At 39.5% G+C, this 24,355-nt stretch overlaps 2 protein-coding genes across 7 annotated transcripts in view; one reads left to right on the forward strand and one right to left on the reverse strand.

Moving 5' to 3' along the window:
• The first annotated feature begins 111 nt into the window (after window positions 1-111).
• On the forward strand, window positions 112-4,094 carry TEX47 (testis expressed 47). Its single transcript, XM_049791737.1, is given in 8 exon segments — window positions 112-388; window positions 905-983; window positions 1,091-1,181; window positions 1,184-1,369; window positions 1,754-1,822; window positions 2,636-2,860; window positions 3,330-3,489; window positions 3,939-4,094. Coding segments are annotated over 8 exon segments (1,125 nt in total). The 3' UTR covers window positions 3,977-4,094.
• A 114-nt stretch (window positions 4,095-4,208) lies between these two features.
• The window catches only part of ARHGAP17 (Rho GTPase activating protein 17), a 47,121-nt gene continuing 26,974 nt past the window's right edge, over window positions 4,209-24,355 (reverse strand). The window contains exons 4-23 of one of the 6 annotated variants that reach the window (XM_049790977.1): window positions 24,130-24,206; window positions 22,913-23,024; window positions 22,642-22,718; window positions 21,857-21,968; window positions 21,002-21,070; window positions 20,764-20,845; window positions 18,537-18,664; window positions 18,036-18,147; window positions 17,378-17,459; window positions 16,840-16,920; window positions 16,028-16,141; window positions 15,582-15,673; window positions 15,291-15,447; window positions 15,108-15,125; window positions 13,823-14,065; window positions 11,636-11,799; window positions 10,629-11,240; window positions 9,594-9,617; window positions 7,495-7,539; window positions 5,019-5,128 (exon numbers count right to left, since the gene is read on the reverse strand). In XM_049790977.1, coding sequence (XP_049646934.1) covers window positions 9,595-9,617; window positions 10,629-11,240; window positions 11,636-11,799; window positions 13,823-14,065; window positions 15,108-15,125; window positions 15,291-15,447; window positions 15,582-15,673; window positions 16,028-16,141; window positions 16,840-16,920; window positions 17,378-17,459; window positions 18,036-18,147; window positions 18,537-18,664; window positions 20,764-20,845; window positions 21,002-21,070; window positions 21,857-21,968; window positions 22,642-22,718; window positions 22,913-23,024; window positions 24,130-24,206 — 2,355 coding nt within the window. In that variant the 3' untranslated portion in view covers window positions 5,019-5,128; window positions 7,495-7,539; window position 9,594. Of the gene's footprint in view, window positions 5,129-7,494; window positions 7,540-9,593; window positions 9,618-10,628; window positions 11,241-11,635; window positions 11,800-13,822; window positions 14,066-15,107; window positions 15,126-15,290; window positions 15,448-15,581; window positions 15,674-16,027; window positions 16,142-16,839; window positions 16,921-17,377; window positions 17,460-18,035; window positions 18,148-18,536; window positions 18,665-20,763; window positions 20,846-21,001; window positions 21,071-21,856; window positions 21,969-22,641; window positions 22,719-22,912; window positions 23,025-24,129; window positions 24,207-24,355 lie in introns of all 6 variants that reach the window. The other 5 variants (XM_049790978.1, XM_049790976.1, XM_049790974.1 and 2 more) reach the window with 5 other exon arrangements.

The following is a 24,355-nucleotide window of genomic DNA, read 5'->3' on the forward strand; positions in this document are numbered from 1 at the left end:
GCCTGGAGTGTGTGGGGCTCTGGGGGGTGGCTGGGGGGGGCGGGGGGGTGGTGGTGCTGCCGGAGGCCTCTGGCTCCACCAGGCCCTCGCAGGCTCCAGGCCCTGGCGGCCATGTCGGAGGAGGCCCTGGCGCTGGGGCAGCCGGATTCACCAGAGCCTGCCGCTCTGGAGCGGCAGAACCTGCTGGCCGTGCGGCGGGAGAGGCTGGGCCGCACCGGGCAGGTGGGAAAGAGGAGGAGGAGGAGGATGATGAGGCGGCAGGGCCAGGGTGGTGCGAGCGGGCCTCGCCTCTTTGGGCCTCTCCTCTCCCCGCAGTGCCGGTTCCCGCTCCACAGGCTGCTGGTGGTGGCCCGGCTGGGTGAGGGGACGGCAGCAGAGGAGGTGGCAGGTGGGTGCCCACCCCGGCCGCAGGGGCGCGGTGGTGGTGGTGGGGATGGGGCAGGCAGCCCCACGCTGTCCGGTGTCGTTGAGGCAGAGCGGGCGGGTGGCTGCTCTGCCGGGATGCGGGGAACGCCGCCCGCTGCGCTTGGCTTTCGGCCTCGTCCCTCATAAGGTGTCTTAGACTGCAGTAAATATTGCGTGGTGAAGCAAACATCGCCTATGAAGCGACAGAACGGGCGGTATGGGGCGGTGAGACGTAGGAGCCTTGTAGTGGCCCATGAAATAAGAAAAATACGATTTTGTTAAACTGCATAAAGAGAATCGTCACTTGGGAATCCTCCCTGAGCTAACAAAAACACGTTGGAAACCCTGAGGAGGGAGAGAGACTTTAAAGTCTGATACTGCTTTTGCAACCAACTTCATGTATGACTTCCTCAGACAACTAATGTATACCAAGGGTTTTGTCAGATGAGTGAGATACATTATTAAGACAATTTTATTTTCTTTTAAACACCTCTATCAGCTCGTGCCAATGTCAAGCAGAAGCAAGGATGCAACTACACATGCAAGACTTCTACGTGCTCTACATTTAGGGCCTTCAGGTGATCTATCTACAGCAACAACTATGTAACTACCTCTTTAAAGAAATGCTAGTGGGAATCAGGCAGGTTTAGGAGTTAACATGAATTGCATTGGTGCATACGCCAAGAAGAGATTCCTATGGTAGCAATGCTTTCATGTTTCTTCCAAGTAATAAAAGCACGATCTGTGAAGCTGTTGTCTGTGGCAGCAGAGAGCACGCAGAACACACTACACAACACTAACTAGCTGGAACTATCGCTATAAACCGTTTGACAAAATGCCAGTTTCTCTTTTGAAATAAGGTTATCACAGAGAATTGTTTGAAAATGCATTAGAAGACCACTCAGGAGAACAAGTCTCAGGTCTGCTACTTCTCTACTCCAGCTATATACTTCATGTAGTAGAGGTAAGTTACATAAATTCCTAGTGGGATCAAGTAACCTTGATTCATCTTTATACAAATTTGGCTTCTAAGATCCAGCTAACTACAAATGTATAACCAACTCTTACTCCATACATAGTCTTAAAGACCTGAATAATGCTGTGGTGGGTTCAGTAGCTTACCTCTGGGATTTACTCCACCCAGTGCTTCACATAACTGCCCCAAAACATTATCCTGACAGAATTAGATGACATGTTCTGTTAGACGTAATAGGAACAACATGCGTTGTCCTCAGTGCCTGTGATGCAAAGGGAAAGCCCATGTAGGGCAGCTGATGAATTATTTTTATATTCCCAGATTAGTTTGTAATACGCAAGTTCTGTAAAAACTCTACCCTTTCCTCTGCAGTCTTGCAGTAGCACAATCCATCTCATCATCCAAGATTTAGCTTCTCTCCAAAATCAAGGTCATAGGTAAGTGTTTCATATTACAGAAGCAGCAGAATGCTTCCTTAAGGTTAAAATGAACATTGGCTACGACTATATCAAGCTTTTATTCCCCCACTGAGTACCTGTTGACCACAGAGGAGCTGACATTTTCCAGTTACCATGACCCATCTTTTCCTGATGCAGTCAGCAGCTGACCAGCAGGCTCTTACCCAGTCATCTGCATTGGAGTCCATCTTCAAGACACAAAGTCTTCAACTGTCAACAGCCTTCATAGGTTTCAGTAAATAGGAAAATTCCTTCCTTAGGAATCGGCTGTATACTTTCTGTACCCTGCTTTGTAAACATTTGTAAATGTATGTACTGGAATTCCAGAAATTATCTTTAGAGCATTAGTCACTGCCTTTCAGCCTGCTATTTGCCCTTTCAACACTACCTAACCAGTCCCACATAGCTCAGCCAATTACTGTCTTTAGCTTAACCCAAGTGTTTCTCTAGGGCCCCGTACTAATTCACTGAAATCCAGGTTCATTAAAGCTACATAATTTTCTTTGCTATGAATGGAATTCCTATCAAAGCAAGCCACCATCACACCCCCACATTTGCTTATTAAATCCCTTCTGTTCTTTTGCTTGTTTCTCACCCTCACATCTGACCAGTCCACCCAAGACCCTTGCACAGTACGTCAGAGTAGAATTAGAAAAGGTTTCCACTGGCTGGGGTGGGAGGGGTGCACCATGCTGTATGCATAAAATGCTCTAGCATAGCTCTAGGAATGCAAACAACTCACTGCTTAGTTTATGAAACTTGACCGTCTGATAAAAACTCCTTACTGTACTTTAAGATGGAATTCACTATCTTTCCATGCAGTGCTTTACTCCAGGAAATTAAAGTTTTAGTGGTGGCACATAACATCCCCACCAGACTGTTCCCAGACTGGTATGTGGCAATAGCAACGACTCCGGTGACACGTCCACAAGACTCAATGCAATCACAGTCTACGGCAGAGGTGGTTGCAGAGTGCCTCACCCTCCTACTCCAACTCGCAGCCTGTATTCAGAGTTTTGAGGTAAGCTTCAAATAACTGGGCTGGAAGAAATTTTCCTAGTTTACGCCCCAAAAATCCCCCCAAACCACACAAGCAAGCAGCCGCACTTATCTTTCAAGCAGTGTTTACAAGCATAAACACCTGAGCAGATTCCAAAAGCAATGTTAAAGCATTACAAAACCTCACTATTTTATTCCAAGTCTCCTTCTAGACCTCTGTAGGGCTATTTTGTGCAGCCATTTGATTAACTAATCAATAGCCCCCAACACAGCTTAAAGCCAGGTGAAATGCACTCATGAAGCAGACACCTTACACTGCCTCCTCCCCCGCCCATTGCTCTGCACTCCTGGCAGCAAAGAATACAGCTGGGTTTGGTAAACAAGGGAGTAACTCCAGCCCTGCTGTTCTGGGCAAATTTCCTCATCTTTAACTGCATCATAGCCCTGTGCTCTTATTGTAACTGTACTGAAATATGCTCTTTATTATCAAGGATGACAGCGAGGATACCAGTGATAGTGTACACACTCTTGCACCGGAGCTGCTAATCCCAGCAGAGACAATTAACTATTTGTGTAACGCTGAAGAATGTGCAAGTCCAGAAGATTTTCTGAGAATTTATTTAAGTCCTTCACAACCTGCCCTGGATTCAGGTAAACTGCATACAGTTTGAGAGATGAACATCAAATTTAGGAGCCAAAAATTCTAGTTGTGTTACTAACACTGAATTCTGAGTTACAAGAGTTTGTTACAGTGCTAGTGTAGTGACAGAGGAAAGCAGGACTACACCCCACTAACAGGGCTCATCTTCTCTGTTAAGAGATGTCTGAACAGGAAACAACTGGGCAGCCACTAGGATTTCAAACTGGGGCATAGAGAAGATAGCAACTAAAATAAATTTATCATGTCACCAAGAGCAATGTGTCTTGTCAAGGCCTTCACAAAATGCAGTTTTATTTTGTAGTTAAGCCTGAGGTCTAGTTTAATCACATTAATAAAATGTATTATGGAGTATTAAGGAATTTATAGTTTAATTAATTCAACTAGTTATATGAATGTTACCTCAATTGACTGGTTTCCCCTCCCTCCCTCTCATTCACAGAAACAGTATGGCCTGTTCCATCTCATTTCTCTGCATGATACAGGCTGTATCCAGTGTTCCTCTTAGCAGCTAGGCTCATTTGTGTTTAACATGAATCTACACATTAAAGAATAGATGCATATTCATTCCCAGTCCGCTACATTCCTTAAAAGAAGAACAAGCTGAGCAGCCAGTGACTCATGAGCTACAAAGCCCAGGGAATGACTGTGAAACCTTCAGTGTCCACTGGAAGCAAATGTTACTCACAAACTTGAATAAAGATGCCTTAAGTTGACAAAAGACAATCTTTAATTTTATAAATGTTCACCCAACTGTTGAATCCAAACAGGTGTTTCAAAGTTCTTTCAAAATTCAACTGTTTTCAATAAAAGCACAAAAACCACTTCCACAGTTTCATCTTGAAACAGTTGCAAGTTTCACATAAACAAAAGCAGGCTTGGTTAATACAAATAACTATGAAATAAGTATTAAGTACTGATCATTAAGTAGCAATGAAATGATTAAAGATACAGTAAGTTTCCTTCTACAGTATGACAGTCCTTCAAGGCACTAGAATACATCCACAGTTTTGACAAGGTGACTGATAACCAGCAGTCACCACCAGCACTCTGGCATTTTTTGGTTCATGTTTTAAAAAGAATCTGCAGCAAATCAGTGAGGGAATGTCTCTTGCAAGGCATCTCTTTGTAACGTCTAAGAACTAGAAATAAAAGTCTAACCGTGACATTAAAAAGATTATTTCCATAATACATGCACTTTAAATAACTAATGTTCTGCTTCTTATTCTTTTGGAATTTCTGCTAATACCATCTGTATTAGCAGCAATTATGCTTCCTCTGCAAGTTTCTGCAGTAATTAATTCCTTCCATCCAAGATTTTGAAAACCATTGTTGAGACACAGATCATTAAACTTCTTCTGAATGGCTAAATCACTTCCTCCATGATGCACAAGTCACAACTCTACACAGTTTTGCCATATCGTCAAAAGAAGCTTTTCACTGTTAGCTCTGTTAGTTTTCCCACCAGGAGAGGAACCTTTAAAAAGTTTGAGAGTTTCCATTACAGAGCAGTGCTTTCCGTATCATTGTCAATATCAAGCATGAGGTGGTTGTGCAGTTCGTTGCTCGCTGTCTCTGTCAGAAGCTCTGAAGAAGGGTTTTGAAGTGGTTCTTGAATACTGGAATTAGAGTCTGCACAAAAAATGGAATAGCAAGTTTAGCAGTCTGGACAGTGACATCTCATTCACTAGTGTATTTCTGGTGCATTTCCTTAGAAAGAAAAGGGAAAGGAAAGATCAACGAAGGTTTTTCAAACAGGGGGCTGGCACATATGTGCACACATGGACACAAACAGGCTAAGCCAAACTAAAAAAAGCTCATGAGCTGCTTCTCCTACATACCTTTTTTTAGTCTTGTACATAATAAAAGAAAAGCATTTCTTTCTGAAGAATGGAAGACAGCAAGTATGATTTAGTATCAGATTCTTCAATGCCCCTTAAGAGTGGTACGTTACTCCAGACTTTCACATCAAAACACAATGGTCGCTCAGCAAAAAAATTTGGCACCTAAATCATCAGCCAGGTAACCACCACCTATGACTTTTAGAAGCAATAGGAACATGTATGGTGTCAAAAAGAGGCACTGCCACAAGAAAAGGAAGAAATTATTTCAACCAAATGCAGATTAAACCCCTTTCCTGTGTGTAACAGGGAACGTCATGTTCTTTGCCTCTTCTGAGGGGAGGAGAGTTTTGTTCAAGGCGACGTGTCCAGGAAGGACCTGAAAATGTTGCGTTTCTGGTGACTGACTGCCCTGGTAGTTAGCCAACCAGAAAAATCTCTAACAGCTCAAAAAATTTAACTGAAAATACTAAGTTAGTATTTTGGAAAGCTAATTTATAATATGCTGTGACATCACTTACTGCAATCCAGCAGCTGTTTCAAACAGAAAATAATTTAGATCACTTAAATCAATAAAGAATCCAAATAAATGCCTTGCTTTTAAACACAGGTGGCATAGACAGGCATCCTATAAAGACTTTGACTCATATCTCAGGCATGAAGTCTTAAATTTAGCCCAGAAGTTACTTTATAAATGTTCAAGTTGAAAGTTTGAGCTAAATGACATGGAAGAGGCAAAAGCAGACACAGAACTGAAGTTGGAGCACAGCCTCCCCTGCTTTTCTCTCAGCCCGTTACTGGAGTGCCAGCCAGCCTTACGCAAAGTGCAGTACATTTGTATTCAGTGATACTGTTAATATAGTAGCTGGAACTCCATCATATTATGGCCTGACACTGATTAAGCAGTTAAGTGTTCACATCTGTATTGCTGCAACTTTCCCAAAAACACGATTCCGGGACTATTAATATTTTCTTTCGAGGTGTGAACTATACATTTTCTCCCCAGTCTTGTATCAGTCTTGGGGAATACCATATTCTGGTAAGATAGCATTTCAGTTGTAAATGAAGTCATCCCGAAGGCACAGAACAAATCATCAGTACTGTTATGACCTGTTAAACACCATCACCTGGGGGAATCTTCTAAATAGATTCTCTCCCCAGCCCTCATTCTCATTTTGAAGGTCAGTGTCCTGGTTGCTGGGCTATACCCAGTGAACAGTGCCTTGTGGCACCCACAAGACCATCACTGTTCAACACACCTTTGACGGCAATGAAGAAATAATTACTGCAGCTACTTTAAAACCAAACCTTTTCACTTAGCCTTACATTCATGTGTTTAAATTAAGTGCCCAATCCATGAAACCAAGTTTCACAACATCAGCAGCTCTCCTTTATCCCCACTATACTGTATAACTGCTGTTTCTACAAAAGATGAAAATTTAAGTACTTTTAAAGTCAGCTGATATAAACTTTAGATTTTTTTAAAGTCATTTTTACTATTGTTAACAGAAGCAACATTACATAAAAGAATAAACTGCAACCGTGTGAGTTCCCAAATTCTTCTTGCATTTTTCTCTTACTCAAAATGTTCCATGCTGAGCTTGACCTCAGAAGAGATAAGCACAGAACCAAGTAGAGAGGCACTGCATTCTCCCTCATATCTACCAGTACCTGCTGTTTCCTTTTGAACTTTCATTTGAAGTATGGTTCAAAAGGTGTACTTCAACTTTAGATGCAGGCACACAAGTTCTCCCTACCACAACTGCACATTGAAGGATGAATCAGAAAAGGAGGTAACTGAAAGTGTGAGGTGACACAGGAAAGGAGTATTTGTGACAAACAATGGTACAGCTATGTCAAATACAAAATGAACCTTTGTATAAAACATGTGGATTTCTAGATAGGATTTTCTGTACGTGGAAAAAGTACAATGTGAAACTGGCCAGTCAAAACATGAACAACTTTACAACATTCTAATCTCCAATACTTTTAGTATGTTAATGTAAGAGCAAGCATCAAACAGCCATTCTTTTTGCATGCCACGCTAACGATAATGCAAGCAAGCAGTGTTATTTGTGACAGGTTAGTAGTGGGCATTAGCACACACATGATTATGAATTAGCAACATTTTTGGCCAATCATATGCCTTTTCCTTACCATTGAACTTTCCAATACAGTTCCTACTGAATGCAGGTCAAACATCTAGATTATTTAATAAAATTTTTGATTAGAATATTCTTTTCTAGGGCTTATTACTTTAATACCATAAATAGAATTTGAGGCATTACTACAGTCCAGTACATGGACAAAGGAATGCAACAGTATCCTGAAAACAATTCAGAATTCCTGTTCTGTTATATCAAAGTTCGCTGGTAGCTTAATTTTGGCTTCCATTATTCCCATCTGTCTTCCCTCACTCCACTATTTAAGGTTAAAATTAAACCCAGCTATTTCACATTGTGAATTAGGTAAGTCAGGCTATAATAAGTGCTTATATGTGCACGTGTAAATGTTAGAGCAGATACTCTTATGTAATATGCAGTGGTGTTAATTCAGAACAAATATTAATCCTTTAAAAAAAAAAAAGGTCTGGAAAGGTGGATGATCCTGTACTGAGTGTACTGCTATAGGTAAGTCTGAGTATCATTTCAACTGTGCCCCAAATATTTGGGTTATTTTTGCAAAACATAATAGATTTTCCAAGTTCCTTTATCAGTTTTGCTAGAGAATCCTTCATCATCAGCTTTCCTTGCCTCATTTTCCTGCATGGCAGCTTTCATACTGTTGTTTACTGTACACAACTTAAGTGGCCAATTTGCTATCGTTTGCACTTGAAAGGAACAATATTAAGTCTCTCCAGTTTTAACACTGTTTCAACACTGTTGTTTTCAATATTTTTTATATTTACCCAGACTACAGAACAGCTGTGTACCTCTTATGCCTGAAACTTAGCCGAAAAGTAGTCAGCACTAAGTTGTAATTCACAGTCCATATCCAGCCTCAGTTCTGCCAATCACTCCCTTATGGCAGATGCTTGCCTTGGGTAATTTCAACTCCCCCACTAACGAAGCAGCCCCCTGCATACCAGCTGGGTATTATTTAGAAGGCAAGTATTTCTCCAGTTCCACTGGGGTAAAACAAACCCTGCTTGTCTGCTGCTATTAAAGCAATTTCCTCAGAAGCAGAAAGGTTCCAACATGAAAACAAACATGGTCAACCTATGAAACACAACTTAGAAATTAAGGTTAAGTCTTTTCTTGAAGTTTGACTCATCAGCACAGTTCCCATTCTTAACTTATTTGTAAGTGCTGTAAAGATCCAGACCCCAGCCTTATTTCTGAATTCAGTTTTGAAATAAATTGCTCTTGTATTTTAAAGATACTGACAAAAAGAACAGAAGTACAATATGGAAAAGTCTGTTATTTCAAAAAGCAAAGCTACTTTTTAGTTGCTTAAGCAGCATATTTACTGCTAGTTTCTCAGTTAAGAAAACTGTACTTCCAGCTTGACTTCTCAATCCAATACTAATTTCAGTATCTTTCCTGTAAGCAGTCAAATCTTGAGATAATTCAGGAATGCAGCCTCAATTTTTTCAGCCTGTCATGCAGTTGTTACCTTAAAAAGGTAGCATCTCCAAACCATTACACATGAATAGTAAGATTATTAACATGTCACCTGGCAGCTGCGATTGAACAGACCAGTACTATTAGTGAGGCTGGAGCTGACAGAATGCAAATGCAAACATGCCAGAACACAGATGCTGCTGGGTGCTTTTCCGAAAAGGGGTTTAGTCACATGAACATGTATTTTGCCAAATAAATTCCAAGTAGTTAAAAATAACTGAAAAACTAAAGTGAAAGCTATATTAAAATACAACCATAAAACCCTGAACTGTAGGAAAAAACATGAGTTTCAGTATTTGCCTGCACTGATGAGAACAAACTTGTTTTAAACGGGTCACTGCTTCACACTTGACTTGTGGACTAGTAGTTCTGGTGACTTTGTGTGAAGTGTTACTCACTTAATAATTATTTTTACAATTTGTTTTAAGGAATAACTTAATGTTCACAGGACTATTAAAATTAAGCAGCATAGGTTTTAAAATCTCTTACAAACATAATGATATGTAGTAATGAGGTAACAGAGTTGACAGAGAGCACATATTCCAAAGCGCATATACAAAATAAAGCTACAAATAAAATATTGCTGTGCAGGAGCATTTTAGCTTATATTGCATGTTTCTGGTAAGTACAAACCTTATTCGCAGTAACCATCCCCACCTGTGAAGGCATCATGGGGTAAAGCTGTTAGGCAACAGAATTTATACTTTGCATTCCAATACATTAGTCTTATTCTAGAGAAGCTGCTGTGTCATTGGAAAGTTTTAACCATTATTAAATATAAGTAGATTTAAAAGCATTAGTTTCCTACGTTCATTATCCCTTCCTTCAGAATTTCCTATAATAAGCAGAGACTCAGCAGAAGTACATTTCAAGATCTAGTTTGACTGTTCTCAGCAGTTACAATTTTTTCCCCAAGACTTAAATTAACATTATCCCTATCAAACGAGTAACTACAAGCTTCATGAAGTTCCTGTGAGAAGACAGAAAGTTTCTCTTTACTTCACAAACGTCTCAGAACAGAAGGCAGTAGCTGCATTTAAAATATGAAGACCTATCTAGAAATTGACCTAAGGGAGACAGTTTAGTGTATGTGATTCTTCAGCTTCTGGATGTCCAACTTAAAAGCACATCAGAAGACTTCATTCTCATAAGGTAAAACACTCACTGTGTTAGTATCTTGACTATTAGAACATGCATCAGTGACCACTTTTACCACTTTCTTATCTTCTGTATGTGCTGAAATATACTATCCTTCACTACATATTCTCCGTCTTCCAAATATTTGCTTTTTGGCAACAGATGTGTAAGCATAATAGAGACTGCCATGATGCTGAGCCTGGAGAAAGCCCTAGAGAGTTGGTTGCTATAATAGTGTTCAGCTTCCAGAGCAGGAAAAAAATAAAGCAACCTAATCTACACTTCCCCCAAAACCCTTCTGCCTCAGGACTGAAAACCTTCACTGAAGTGGAAGTGCCCCAAATCCTCATGAACAGAACAGGTGGGTGGACATTTTAACTGGAAATGAGCAATTTAGTATTTTAACTGTTATTTGTGCTTTCCAGGTGTCTCTCTGCCCCCCCCCCCCCCCCAATTAATTTCCAGCTACAGGCATTATTTTCTTCATTTCCACTCCCTGAGGAGACACCAAATATGAAAGAATCCACTCACCTGTTACTATTTTGGAAGATGTTTGCGTGGGATTTGCAATAATACCATCTCCAGCCAGCTGAGAAGGAGGATGAGGCGGAGGGGGAACACTAGGTCTATTTCTGGGTTTTGGTACTGGCCGTGGCCGCGGCAGTGTACCACTCTGAGGTGGAGAGTGAGACTGGGAGGTTTCTTGAGTAGATGGCTGTGGCGATGGGGAACCAGTATTATGTTTTCCTAGGGGGGGTGTATCGGGTGGTGTTGGAGTCTGCGGAGGAGTGTAACAGGGCTGCTCTGGTCCATGCTCACTGCTGGGTGCAGCAGGAGGAGATGCTTGACTGTTTGATTTGGGTTGCAGTGGAGGAGTAGCCTGTGTTGGGGGCTGTGGTGGTGGATGGCTGGGAGCTTGTATTGGGGAAAGGCTGCTGGAATATCTCCGAGGTGCAGAAACCTGGGAAGTGGAGGTCTGGGCTGCTCCTTGGTTTGTATGTTGAGCAGGAGGAGAAGAACTTCTAGCAGGTGGTTTTGGAGAGACAGAAGGTGGCTGAGCAGCTGGGGCAGAACTTTGGCTTCCTGGCTGCCCTGGCGGTGGGTTGGCTGGCTTGGGAGGGGCTGGTGCAGGCTTTTTAACAGCTGTTAAGAGAAGAGGTGAGATTTCATGGTTGTGTACTGTGAAACCAAACTCCTGAAAGAAAGAAATTAGTAGTGCAAAAGAATACTCAGCAACATTATCAAAATAAAATGGTGTATTATCAACTAGAAGCAGTATCAATAGGAAGCTACAGAAATGCATACGCCAGTTCACTGATCAATAGTCTTTCAGTGATTTTGTTAAACAGCATTGGTAACATTACTATCAGCATTCATGAAAGAGTCCAAAAATATATTTAGCTAGGCCTTAGGGAAATGCAAGAGAATTAAACTGTTGTCTGCAGTAAAGGAAGAGATACTGATAAAGTTATTTCAGTACACATTTTTGCAGTACATAATAAGAACTTAGTGGCTTGAAAACCAAATGAAAAACATACCTCTCCTCATTGAATGGGGGCTGGGACCTGCCGCATTCTGTGGCTGATTAACAGAAAGCTGATTAGTGCTACTTGTTGACTGGTTCTGGACAGTGCCTGCATGCGCACCATTTCTCATGGGTGGAGGAGTAGCTGAAGATGTGTTGTCCTTAGATTTTGAGGTACTGAAAATTAAAAATCCTAAATTAGATGACTGTGAAACGCCTTGCCCAGATCAGCTGCACCCGCTCAGGTTTACATTATGAACTGTGCTATAGTTCTGACCCTCAAACGCTCCAGAAAAACTTCTGCACTGGCTAGTGTTTACGGACAGACAGAACAGTGCTACAACTCTTCAAACATGTGGCAAGCAGGTTTTAGGTACAAATGATTAATTACCAAAATTAAATCAGGAATCCAAGTAGTTCTGCAGTGTCACAGTACCTGTTTGAATGCACTACTGATACCTAGGAGTACAGTCTCCATGCTAAAGCACCCTCAGTGCATTTGCAGATCCTTTAAAAACAGACTCCCAACATGAGAGTTCATATAAAATTACTTCTCCAATTTCCTCATTCAAATATACCTATTACCCCTATAACTCTTAGCCTTTTCAAAATATTCTGTCACAGTATCACATCCAATTCACTGGCAGTTATCTGGTAGACCTAGCTACTAAGGACCAAGGGATGACAATCTGTGAAGCTCTGCCAGAAAAAAAAAAAACAACCCACAAGGGACATGAACTAACTTGCTCCATATAGTATATGGGCAAGGCAGGTGTAGTCCTCACTGCTGAAGTCCCTGGAGCCTTTGGAAGCTCCCAGGGAGGGCACAAGGACTGCAAGAGCTGGGTGTGGAGAGAGTAGTGGTTCTTTTCCCTTCATTGACTGGCTGAAGTCTTCTCTCCACCCTACCTAGAATCAAGCTTTTACCTTACTGGGAGACCAGAACTTGTCTTGAGAGAGCAACCCCTGTAAAATCTTTTGAGATTCAGGTCAGGACAACTCAGCTCTTCCTGACCTTTGGCTATGAAGACAGTAGAATTGGGGGGAAACAGCACTTGAGGATGAACCAGCCAAGGTGGTACTAGGCAGTGCCGCCCCTTCTCTTGCTATGTACTTGCAGTCTTCACTCACTTCTCTCTTTATAGTCTCTTGCAGCATCTTACTCATCACAAAAGGACTAACACCTTTCAGTCACTTTTACAGGCACATTACAATCCTAGTTTCTCCAGATGCTGTTAATAAATTGCAAGTACTTGAACACAGAGTTTGTGCAGATTTTAAATGCATCTTTTAGACACTACTCTCAAGGTTTTGTTTTAGCAGCCTATGCCACAGAAGACCTCTGTGGAGGAAATATTAGTCTGCGGGGGATTTCCAAATGAGAAGTTGTTTTTGTAAAAATGTCAAGTGAGAACAAAAGCTATATGCAAAAGAGTCAATGCTGCATTGAACCCCATGGTGGTGTTTTACCATAAGATGCTATGCAAGAGGTTGATGTCTGGAGAGTGCTACAGGCCTTATACCTCTCAGACCACAAATTATTGAAAGCAAAGTGCTGCTTTCACCATACATGAAGAGTCAAGGCTACTGCCATTAGTCTTGGAGTCCATGTGTACTAATAGTGGGGACATGATTGCACAAAGTTTCAATAGTAATTAAGTAGCAAAAAAGTCTGTGTACATGCTTGTCCTAAAGAAACTAATACTGAAGTATGATAAATTGACTCCCAGTTTTCTAGCAAGCAAGTCTGGTCATCACTAACACTTGCTACAGACAAAAAAAGAGACACATCCAGATAACATGTACAAAAACCAACAAACAACCAACACCAACAGGTTTCTAGTATTGCCAATGGTAGGTTTTGTTCTTTCAGCAGCAAACTGACAATCATACTGCGTGGACACCTCTAGAGTATAACTTGGAAAGGTCAACATGGGTAGTAGAAGTACAGTCTTTTTTAGTATTTTGCATCATCATTTCCCCCCCAAGAATTCTCTTATTTTAGAAGATCAATTCTGGAACAATAAGCATGGCAAGAGAGCTCCTGCATAGTGCTTCTGCCCACCTCTGAAAAGGCTTCACACATGATAACATGCCTTCCAGTTAGAAGAGGTGCCTTGTCAGGTAGACACAGTCCATGCATCAGTTTGCTGCTGAAGCAGCCTGCTAAGCCACTGCCAGCAGAAGCCATGCCTCTTACCTGACATCCTCATTTCCTTGACTTTGTAACTGTTCTGCTGTGCCAGCAGAGAGAGCAAAACCAGCACCCACTGGGCTTGTTTCAGCCACAGAAGCTTGTGAGTGCTGCTCCGCTCCAGACTGAGCCAGCACGCCAGCCTCCGTGGGTGGAAGTGGTGGCTGGAAAGCTGGGGATGTGTGCTTTCTATTTATAGTGCCACATCTCCGAGGATTCGCTTGGAAGTCCATAACCTTGACACCAAAGCTACAGAAAGAAGAGAGAGTAAACACACCACACCAGCCAACACCAGGTAACTAAAGCAACAGGACAATTAGCTGTTATAACCCACAAAGACAAATGCAACCCCTGTTGCTTAGCATGCAAAGCAGCAACAATGAAAGCTTCAACTTTCCGCATATAACACCATTAATGTTAAGACATGCAACACTATTTGGCTTATCCACACAGAGGGGTAAGCTAAACGTAAGTGGAACAAACTACTCAATTACGTTTGAAGACAGACATTGATGACAATGAGGTCAAACCACTCAGTAATTTGACATGTAAATGCACACATTTTCTTACATACCAGAGTATCTCCTCACTGAATGTATTTTGCCACATGAATTTTGTTTCTATTATGCACTAAGTTACAGTACAGATTTCAAGACAGACAAAAAAGCCACTGAATATATGCTATGATTTGTCTTTAAAGGAGAACTATGGATAAACGGACTAAAATTCTAACAGATTTTACAATGCATACAGAAAATGCATTCTAGAATATAATTTTATTCTTGTTGTGTTAAAGACAGTGAATCTTGAATTGATTTTCTTCTTCCTCTGTCAGTGCTGATAAATTTGCATGTGGCTAGCTATAGTTAACATTCAGGTAACAATGTAACAATTGCATAAACAGCTAAAAACAAAACAGCACATCACTTCAATATTCATGATATGAGTGATAATAAATGAACGTTATACTACATGTTATATGGGAAAACAGCATGTTTTATTTTTATTTTTTAGCATTCTACTGTTTGCTGTGGTATACTGTACCATCATCAACTCAGAAGTCTTATCATGAAGGCACCAGGTAACACCACCTCATCTTATGGGCTTTGAAAAAGAAGCCATGGAATATCTGAAGTTAGATACTGATAGATGCTACTATATACACTTCTGTGTCAGTGGATTTTAGACCCCCCAAATCTGTAATAGGAAAATCGTTAACTGGAAGCAGTAATTATCTGCTTGTTTTTTATCATGCATAGAGTGTAACTGGAAGCAAATACCAGTACCTTACCTTTGAACCTTCCTCAGGCTGCAACAACATGGAGGGGGGGAAATAAATCACTATTGTTACCTATAGTTTCCATGAAATTCTCCTCCTGAGACCAATAAAAGTGTATCTGATTACAGCCTCCTCAGTAGTCCAGTTCTCAGGAGTGGGCTAATAATTGAAACCTAACACAAGAATGTAACATACCTTTCCTTCTTCAATAAATCCCCTTCCATTACAGTCATACTAACAGGCCTCTTCCGTTCCAGCGTCCCAGATTCATATTCATTCCCAGTGTGTGACAAGTGATTTGAATTAACAGCAGGAATTGCCACAAATGCCCCAGACACATTGAAATCTTGATCTGAAAGAGGCAGACAGAATGCATCCTAAGATATACCTATACAAAATGGTGCCTCACTGCAAAAAGCTATTGGAGGTTTACCTGCATAGAGCGATCACAAATACAAAATTCTTTTAACTATGGCAAGAATTTACCTCCAGGGAAGAACCAGTCTGCATGCTGAATAATTGGCTCAATAACTGCTACCACATGGACTGAAGTTGCTGCTGCCATTTCAGCAAGGGATCTGCAGAAGAAATTTGTAGAACACTTTATACAGAGTTCTATCAAAGTAAGAAAAAAAAATAAAAATTCATATTACCTAAATGACAAATTATGCTAGGCATGATGTATCAGGACTCTTAAGCACCACATAAAGAGCAACTTCACACTTTGATGAAACCTAGACTATTCAGTAACATTCACAGCATTTGAGAACACTCCTAAAAAGATGCATGCCAAAAAGGATCTGGAGGCACAGGTTGAAAGAACATTTAAAATATTTTTTAGGCAAATAGTCTACATGATTTTAAAACAATACAACAAGAAATTCTACTGCTTTGTGGAAATTCTGTTTTGCAGCTTTCCTGAAACAACTTACCCTTCATTCTTTGCCCATAACAAGTTGGGGCCCAAGACTATTGCGACATTGCTGGGTGTCATTTTGTTAATATCGCTGTTCTGTGCAAGCTTTGCTAAAAATTTGATTAAATACCTACAAAAAAGGAAAGAAAGAATTAAACAGCAGGAACTGAGAGCATTCCTTGTTGAAAGCAACTAAGTAAAAATTCAAGAACTTGTAAAGACAGCTCCCAACAAAACAGAAATAAGATGAACAGCCTTCTTTGCTTGGTAACTGGCTACTAAGTTTCTACTCAAGAATCATAAAAGTTGAACTGGGTAGAAAGGAAAGCATCTCCCACCTTAGCAAAACGGATCTACAGAACTATTATATTGTCAGAAAAAACATTTAGATTTACATTCCTGTAATGGAACTTCCACACTTCTAGGCGTCACCAGAGTTGATTTTGTTCCAATTCATTCCCAAAAGGCAAAACGAAAGGAAAAATAACATGTATAAGATACATCCAGGTGATTTCTAAGACTGGAAAATACAATGAAGAGCACAGCCGGTGAAAAGCCAGGTACTATTGCCAACAGCATGACCCTTAAGTAGAAGGGGTCTTTGCATCAGTATTTCATTACAGTCAATAGTGAATTAACTTGATTGGAAAAGTCTACCACCACCAATGCACACCAACTACTTAATAAAACAGGATGTCCTTTTATAAACGTAACTCAATTTGGCCAAGAAAAAAACCCCTGGATTAGAGTTTTGGTTTATCAGCTTTGAAACATAGTATCCTAGCATCAAAGCAGCTGTGCTGCAAGTCAACAGATGTTCATACATACCTGAAGTTAGCATGATAATGCTTAGGTAATCTGTTACAAATTCTCCATAACTCTTGTAGCTTCTTATCCTGGTCCTGAATACTGAAAGGAAAAAAAATTGCCGTTACATCTTACTTTCAGATCAAAAAATTGTTGTTCCTGCAGTGAACAAAGAGATGACTGTATAACCTTCTGTTTATGCCAAATAAATGCACTGGTTTGTATTCAGTAATTCAGTAACCTGCTAATCAAATCCCTGAATTATCTCTACCTGCAACAAAAGAAAACTTCTTAAGCATCAAAACTATGCAGCCAATAGTCTGAAGCAGCCCTTACGTTTAAACATAAAATAGATATTTCACCACATTTTTGTGCAATTAGTATTAAGCCAAACCACAAAATTTAAAATAATTTGTTACACAAAATACTTAACTGTTAGAGCAGAAATAAGAAAGTAAACTTGTGAGCTTGGTCTTTTCTTTTGAATTCATATATGAAGAAACAAATTGATAAAAATATGTAGAATGTTTTCCTATATAACTATTTTTAGTTTGCTTACTTTGCAGCTTGTGTCCATTCTTCATACAGACTGTAGGTCATTAAAGGTTCTGGCAACTCTCGCAAATAGGATTTCAAGGCACCTGCAATGTAGACCAGAAACATGCTAGCTTCTTAGCCAATGCTTTCAGTCTGCATTTAAAATTCTGTCCTCAGATTTGTAATTTTATCTATGTAATAGGACCCAAGTTCCAATGAAACAGTGGGAAGACCTGACAGTTCCACAGTATATCTGCTCAACACTCAATACAAAAGGTCTTCCAGTAATTACTGTAATTTGACAGAAACATGTATTATAAAATTATGAATCATCTCTTCAGAGCAAAGAACTTATTAAAGGTCTACATATGGCTCTAATCTCCCTTGAACAGATTAACACTCTTGTCATGAGAGGAAATATGATATTTGGATTACTATGATCACCTGAATTTTAAACACCGCTCTGTCATGCAGACATGAATACATCAGGTGTGATGAGCATGCCTACCTTCCTTACCTGTGTTAAGTTGTGCAGTGAAGTGAACTTTCAATTTATTTTCATTCATAGTTTATCTGCAGAGATCAACAACTCACACTGCAGCAAGTCAACAGTTAAATGAAGAGTGTAACTTGCGTTGTATCAATTTATAACTGGTTTTGATTCGGAACATTCACAATACCTGCAACAGCATGGGGATCAGAATAAAATTCGTCAAGCTGGGAAGTTGAACAGTCCAAGGCAGCTTTCAGCTTTTTTAACTTGGAGGCTCCAGCAGCAATTCTGAATAAGCCCTGCAGAATAAAAATAAAATTTATTTGACTGGTAACATGTTAGTACAAGCATGAAACAGTAGAAGTTTTATGACAGCCTCTTTCAGAACAGTTTCAAGTTTGGCATCTTCACCTTGCGCTGTTATGACCTAGCTGGCTCTTAATGGGTCACTGCCATCTTACAATGTTTTTGTTCCCTCTCACCCTTGGCTCATTCCTCATTTTTCATTCTAGATGCATTCATCTCAAAGATACTTCAAATAGTGCTGAACATTATTCTGTTGCAAAAGATATCATCTACACTAATGAACAAAATTACTTAAGCAACTTGTTAAAAAGTACAGGCACCAGTCCATGAGTTTGAGCTCTTTTTGCCTGTCCTTCACAGCATGTGATATGGTATTACCTACCTCCTCTCTCATTCCCGTTTCCAAAAGCATCATTACACAGGCTTCAATAGGGACTGCAATTTCACGACCACTGCGCTTGAGATGCTCTTCTAATGGAGTTCCAAAAGCTGGTTTTTCAGTCCATTTGTCTAGTTGGAGAGTATCAAAACACTGAGCAAAATATCTAACAAACACTTAAATTATGTCCCAGACAAGAAAAGAAGAAAACCTCCAGTACAGCAAAGATTTTCAGAATACAGTAGGAGTTTTACAGCACTTGATTGGTAAAGTCCCTTGTATAACGAGTAAAGAGAAAACGAGCCTGCTAGTATTCAAGAAAAGAAATACTTCTGCATCTTTCTGGATGGAATATCACATACAAATCTTTTGTATAAATGGAAGCACACGTTCCACTAGGCCTCAACACAAGTGCCACCACATGGCTGTAAGCTACATTAATTCTGATTTGCCAAGACACCAAAAGGCTGAGGTTTGTAAGAATCTTCAAGAAAAAAATTGTCCAGATTGCATGACCTGGGCTGAACTCAGTTTTAACTGTATTTAAGGTGCATAAAACCAGAGCTGTTAACACAAAATTTATTGCCGATTTAAGGAATCAGCAATTTAAAATGGATGTTAATAGCCCCAATGTCTTACATTGGAATTACCACATTAACAGCCCATCACTAATGCTAGCACAAATCTTCAATTCAATTTCTCAATTGTTGCTTAACTCTGAAAGTCGAAATTGGCACAAGTTTCTCCAAATTGAATGTGAAATTTCTTGGTTTCCTACAATTTCTTTCTTCACCCATTTCTGTTGTCTTAATTGAAAAAATGCAGATGTAAAAGGTTGTTAGTATAGATGCATTATTCCTTTTATGTGGAAAAAAGGTCAAGACAGACAAAGACTTTGAAAGAGTCCTCTGAAGACACAATGTGCTTCTGCAAAGGATTTAATTTACCCTTTCTGTTTGCAAAACTACATCAACTATATCCCTCATAAGGCTTTAGTTCCTTTCATTCATTAACACACCATGAGGCACAAGTCTTTTTCCCCAGTTTTGCAAGTTACAGCAAACATTAGAAAAATAAATCCTAGTTAATTATTCAAAGTCACAGTAATTTACATGACAGCTAGAAACACAACTGAAGTCATGCACTACACTTAGATCTTAGACCCTGGACCACTTAAGACACCATGCCTCCTAGCCCACCTTCTAGGAAGGCTAATCTGTTCTGAAGCATTTATCATATGACAAGTTTGTACAAAGCAGCTAAGCAACAACAAAAAAATTTAAAGCAGTCACATCCATAAACAGAGAACCTTCCATACAGCCATAATGCAGCCCTGATGCTGTGTAAGCATCATTTGTTTGCATTACCTCGTCTCCCATCAGATCTACAGAGTACAGATATTCTGTATCATCTTTCAACAAGATGCTCATATTTATTTTTTGATTTAAATGGTTCATCTTTTACAACTTGCATGTGGTCTGCAACTCAGTATACCTGAGCCTTGTTCAGGTTAGAATATATTTTTCCTCAGCCTTTGTTCAGCCTACCTCTTGTTCAAAGCAATTAGCAGATTAAGAGACAGTATAGCCAGTATTTAGGACAGCAATTTCAACAACACAAAGTGCATCTTCGTACCAAACCATTAATGATACAACTTAACTCCCACTGACAATGGAAAGCTTAGTAGCATGGGAAAGAGATGAAGCTGTATTACTCACTTTTCTTAACCTGATATTCAACACAATAATGTGAACACTCCATTAGCCAGCTGTAGTGCAGTGTGCACAGTGGGAAAAAGGACTGCATAAAAGTCAAGCTCCTTGGAATAAGGGAAATTTTTCTGATAATTGCCTAGTAATAATTCAAGAAGCAAGGACCCTAAAAAGTTCCTAAATCACAATGAAATGTTCATTGGCCTAAAAAGCCAGGTATGAATTAGCAAAGGTCACGTGATGTCAAGGAAGAAGTGCAAGCAAATAGAAAAATCCTTCCTTTAGTCTCTTGGGTATCAGACAGATCCTTAATATTTTATTAGTGTGTTAAAATATGGCTGGAGAACTCCAGAGAACACAAAGATGGAATTATGCTTGGGAATGTAAAATTGTTAAGTAGATCAAAATGGCCTTAATAAATAAGTCTGCATGCAAGAGAATCAAGATAAAGGAGGAGAATATTGTGCATAGGTGGCACAGGCAAGGAGAAGCATCAGCCAGAGCACAGGTTACTTTACCTTGATGGGCTTGAATTTCGGGTAGGACCTTTTCTATGACTGCTAATGCTTTTCTATGGTAATCTGCTTGTGCTTCTAATAACTGAGAACAGAAGCCACATTTTAAAAACAAAAAGAGCATTAGCTTCTGGTGAGCACATAATACAAGACTAGAAGGTTTAGCACACAAAATGTAATCTTTGAGAATTAAGTGTCTATGCACATATGTGCTGCAAAGTCATACTGAAAAAATACTCACCATAACAAAACATCTAGCATATTCCCCTTCTTTGGACACAAAGTTATACATGTCTGCTGCTAGTTGATCCTTTGGAAAAAAAAAAAGGCAAAACAACGTATCAAATTTACAGGGACATTTCAACTTATAAAGACAGAAGTACATATGTTTATTTTGCTTGCAGTTAAGTTTGAACTACCGATTCAGGCAGTACAGGAAGCCAGTAATCCACCTACTCTGCTACATGTATTCTTCCAAGCAAAATTCTTTCAAAATGCCTAACTTTGTTTTATATAGCAAAGCAGTTGCCCACTTAAGTCAACAATTGGATTGTATGGCAGTATGTTATTTACAGCCGATACATGCATACACAGACAAGTACTAATAAAAGGTTTTTGGTGCTCAGCTTAACTGCGTCATAATGTAGTATTTGACAATTGAGAAGTGAAACTGAATGTGAACTGCTCAGAGCTGTAATAGTCAGAATGTTCCTTTTAAGTCAGCAGCCTGAATTTCATCCAGGTAGCTCACAGTGCAAGGCTACTCAGTGGCTTGAAGCACATGGACACCCTGAACATTTCAGTCAAGGCTAAGACCCAATTCCTTCTCATAACTGCGTCAGACTGAAACAGAAAATAATGTAGAATGCTCATCTTAAAAAAAAAAATTAATTCTTTGTTTAATTAAAGCAATTCAGTCGCAGATCAGCTAGCATTAACATACCTTTAAGACATCCAGTTTGTTAAGACACATAATTTGTGACCGCAGTAATCAGACAGCCAGTTCCACATGCAAGGCTTACAGAAACAGCCATATTCTGATGGCTATTGTTGCTAATGAGAGGTATGCAAAGGACAGACACTCATCTTGTCATACCTTGCATTGTTCTACTTTATTTCCAGCTTCATCCATCTCTTCCTTAAGAGATTCTATTTTTGAAGGATGCACTTGAAAATTTGTTCCTGAAGTCTTGTGGGCTTGATTATACCTGTGGAAGAAAGGCTTCAGTCATTTGGTGAAAACTAATATTAAACACAAATCTGCATTTATGGCTCCTTTAAAATTGGTTTCTTTTGACAGGAAACAAAGCAAATAGTTTCAGAGGTTTTCCAACAGAACTAAGGTGTTCAAAATACACCATTTATGACATGCTGGCGTAACTCGCAAGAAATCCTGCATTCTCCACAGTCTATAACATGGGTGTATAGTATGTTAGAACTACGAATCCCAGAACATGCTACATAAATTATCACCACAGTTTAAGACCATTTAAGGGATTAAAGGGTAAGTTGAATAACCTAGGACCCTACCAATGAGATGGTTCAAGAAAAAGCTGTGAAAGCACTTGGCATGATTACAAAATTAGACTCCTATTCCTTATTTAAGTTGACAACTTAAGTGAACTGGAAAGAAGATGAGTTTTCGGTGTTTTTCCAATTATATATAAGCATGTAAGGGCTCCAAAATCTTGATCTGTTTGGATCTAGTAGTCATGAGTCCTTGAGTAACTTACATTTAAGTTTGTCTTTTTTTGACAAAGTTTTAACATGCATACAGTAGCACTTCAGAAGCAAATACCAGCACCAGATCTGATGCCATGAGATGCCAACAAGAAGTTAACATGAATAGAAAAGTACCTAGTAATTAAAATGGTTTCTTACCTTCCTCTTGCAGAATCCCAGTCCAACACCAGCTTTGCAAGCTGTTTCCTCTGCTTCTGAATGTTTGGGATCTCTGTCTAAAACAAGAATTCAAGACTTACATTTATTTTTAAATTGTGTACTGTAATAAACTACATTTTGTAGATTTCATACCCCTTTTCCATCAACACATGACTCCTTAAAACAGTTTTATTATTAGCAATGTGATAAGCCCTTTTTGCTCAGTTTATAAATCCAGATTTATTTCTTCAGTCAGGCTGAAGCGACTTACCTCTGTTAACAGGCACAGTGGATCCAGAACTTCTCTTTCTATCTGTACTTCATGCTGAGAAAGCTCCATTGCCAGCTTATTCTCTGCATCACCACATGTATCTAGCATTTTCCTTTAAGAATTACAGGAAGTTGTAACATGAGTTACTACTGACTAAAGACGAAAGATTCAGAACAAAACAGTAGCGGCCCTTTGTCATCTGCTACCCTTTTGGAAAGCTTTGTGCTGTATAAAGCAAGGCATTACTTAATGGCATAAAACCAAGATGTTCTATGCTGTCATGGGCAAATTTGGGATAGGTGAGGAGTGTTATTAAACCTTCGTCTTCTAAAATTCCTTAACCATTACAACATTTTTGGAGGCCTTAAGTAATCTAGGTGGTTATAATAGCCCTAATGGCAGAGAAGTTAGTATTTATTTCAAAGTCTATACTTCCATCTCACCAGATGCAGGAAAATTGCTCAATGCAATATTTAATTTTCTCCTAAGCCCATTTAATGTGAAAAAGTCTTAACACCTTAATGCTAAGCAATCACACATGCAGCAGTCTCAGGTTCCAAAACCATAATTTGACCTTTGTTTTAAGCTTGTTCTAAGGAAAAACCCTATTCTCTAAGATTTTTATCCATGTTTAAATCTCCCGCAACAGCTCTTAAAAACGCACACAAAGGTTTTTAAGCTCGTTCTACACTGTCTCCGTTAGAATTCCCATCAGGAACGAGGAAACACATTTGCTCTAGGAATTCAGCATATTATTAATGTTCATTTGTTTCAGCCACTTTCCTGTAAGTTGCAAATATGCACTCTGCCAGGATAAGGAAATTGGCATTATTTTAAACTAGAAGCCATTAATGCAAATTGGCATTAAGTCATTAATGCAAACCTGCAGAATGCAGTATTTACACTAAATTTTAAACTTTAAATGGAGATAATAATTCTACTAATCCACAAGGATAAAAGCCTTTTTCAAAAGCTTTAAAGATAGCAGAGAATCAGAATCCTTTGGAATGCAATTCAGAGCAAGCCTAAAACTTGCCCCCAGAATCATTCAAGAAGAAATGCTTGCTCACTTTTTCTCCTTTTGGATTAGAGAAGGAATCCAGAAATATTAGCTTCATTAGATTGGAAACAGCCTTTGTGTACCCAAAGTCTCTAATTAGAGCCCTGCAGGCAACAAAATGACAGACTGCAACTTAGAAAGCAAGCCAAACACTTACCCCAACAGAGTTTCATCACTTAGCTGGACAGATCCTTCTTGCATATTTTGAGCAAGAGCTGTTAGAGGAAGTTTTTTCTGTGGAACAGAAGGAACAGTGCTTAGCTTAGAGCTATTCACCCTTTCCAGCTTTCCCAGTACATCCCCTCAAGACTTCTCTCTTCTTCCATATGGTTTCTATTATACACATATGCAGCTCATTCTTTGACTTTAAGAAAATGCCAAGT

Source organism: Accipiter gentilis, chromosome 33 (genome assembly GCF_929443795.1).
Source record: "Accipiter gentilis chromosome 33, bAccGen1.1, whole genome shotgun sequence".
In the NCBI taxonomy this organism is placed as follows: domain Eukaryota; kingdom Metazoa; phylum Chordata; class Aves; order Accipitriformes; family Accipitridae; genus Astur; species Astur gentilis.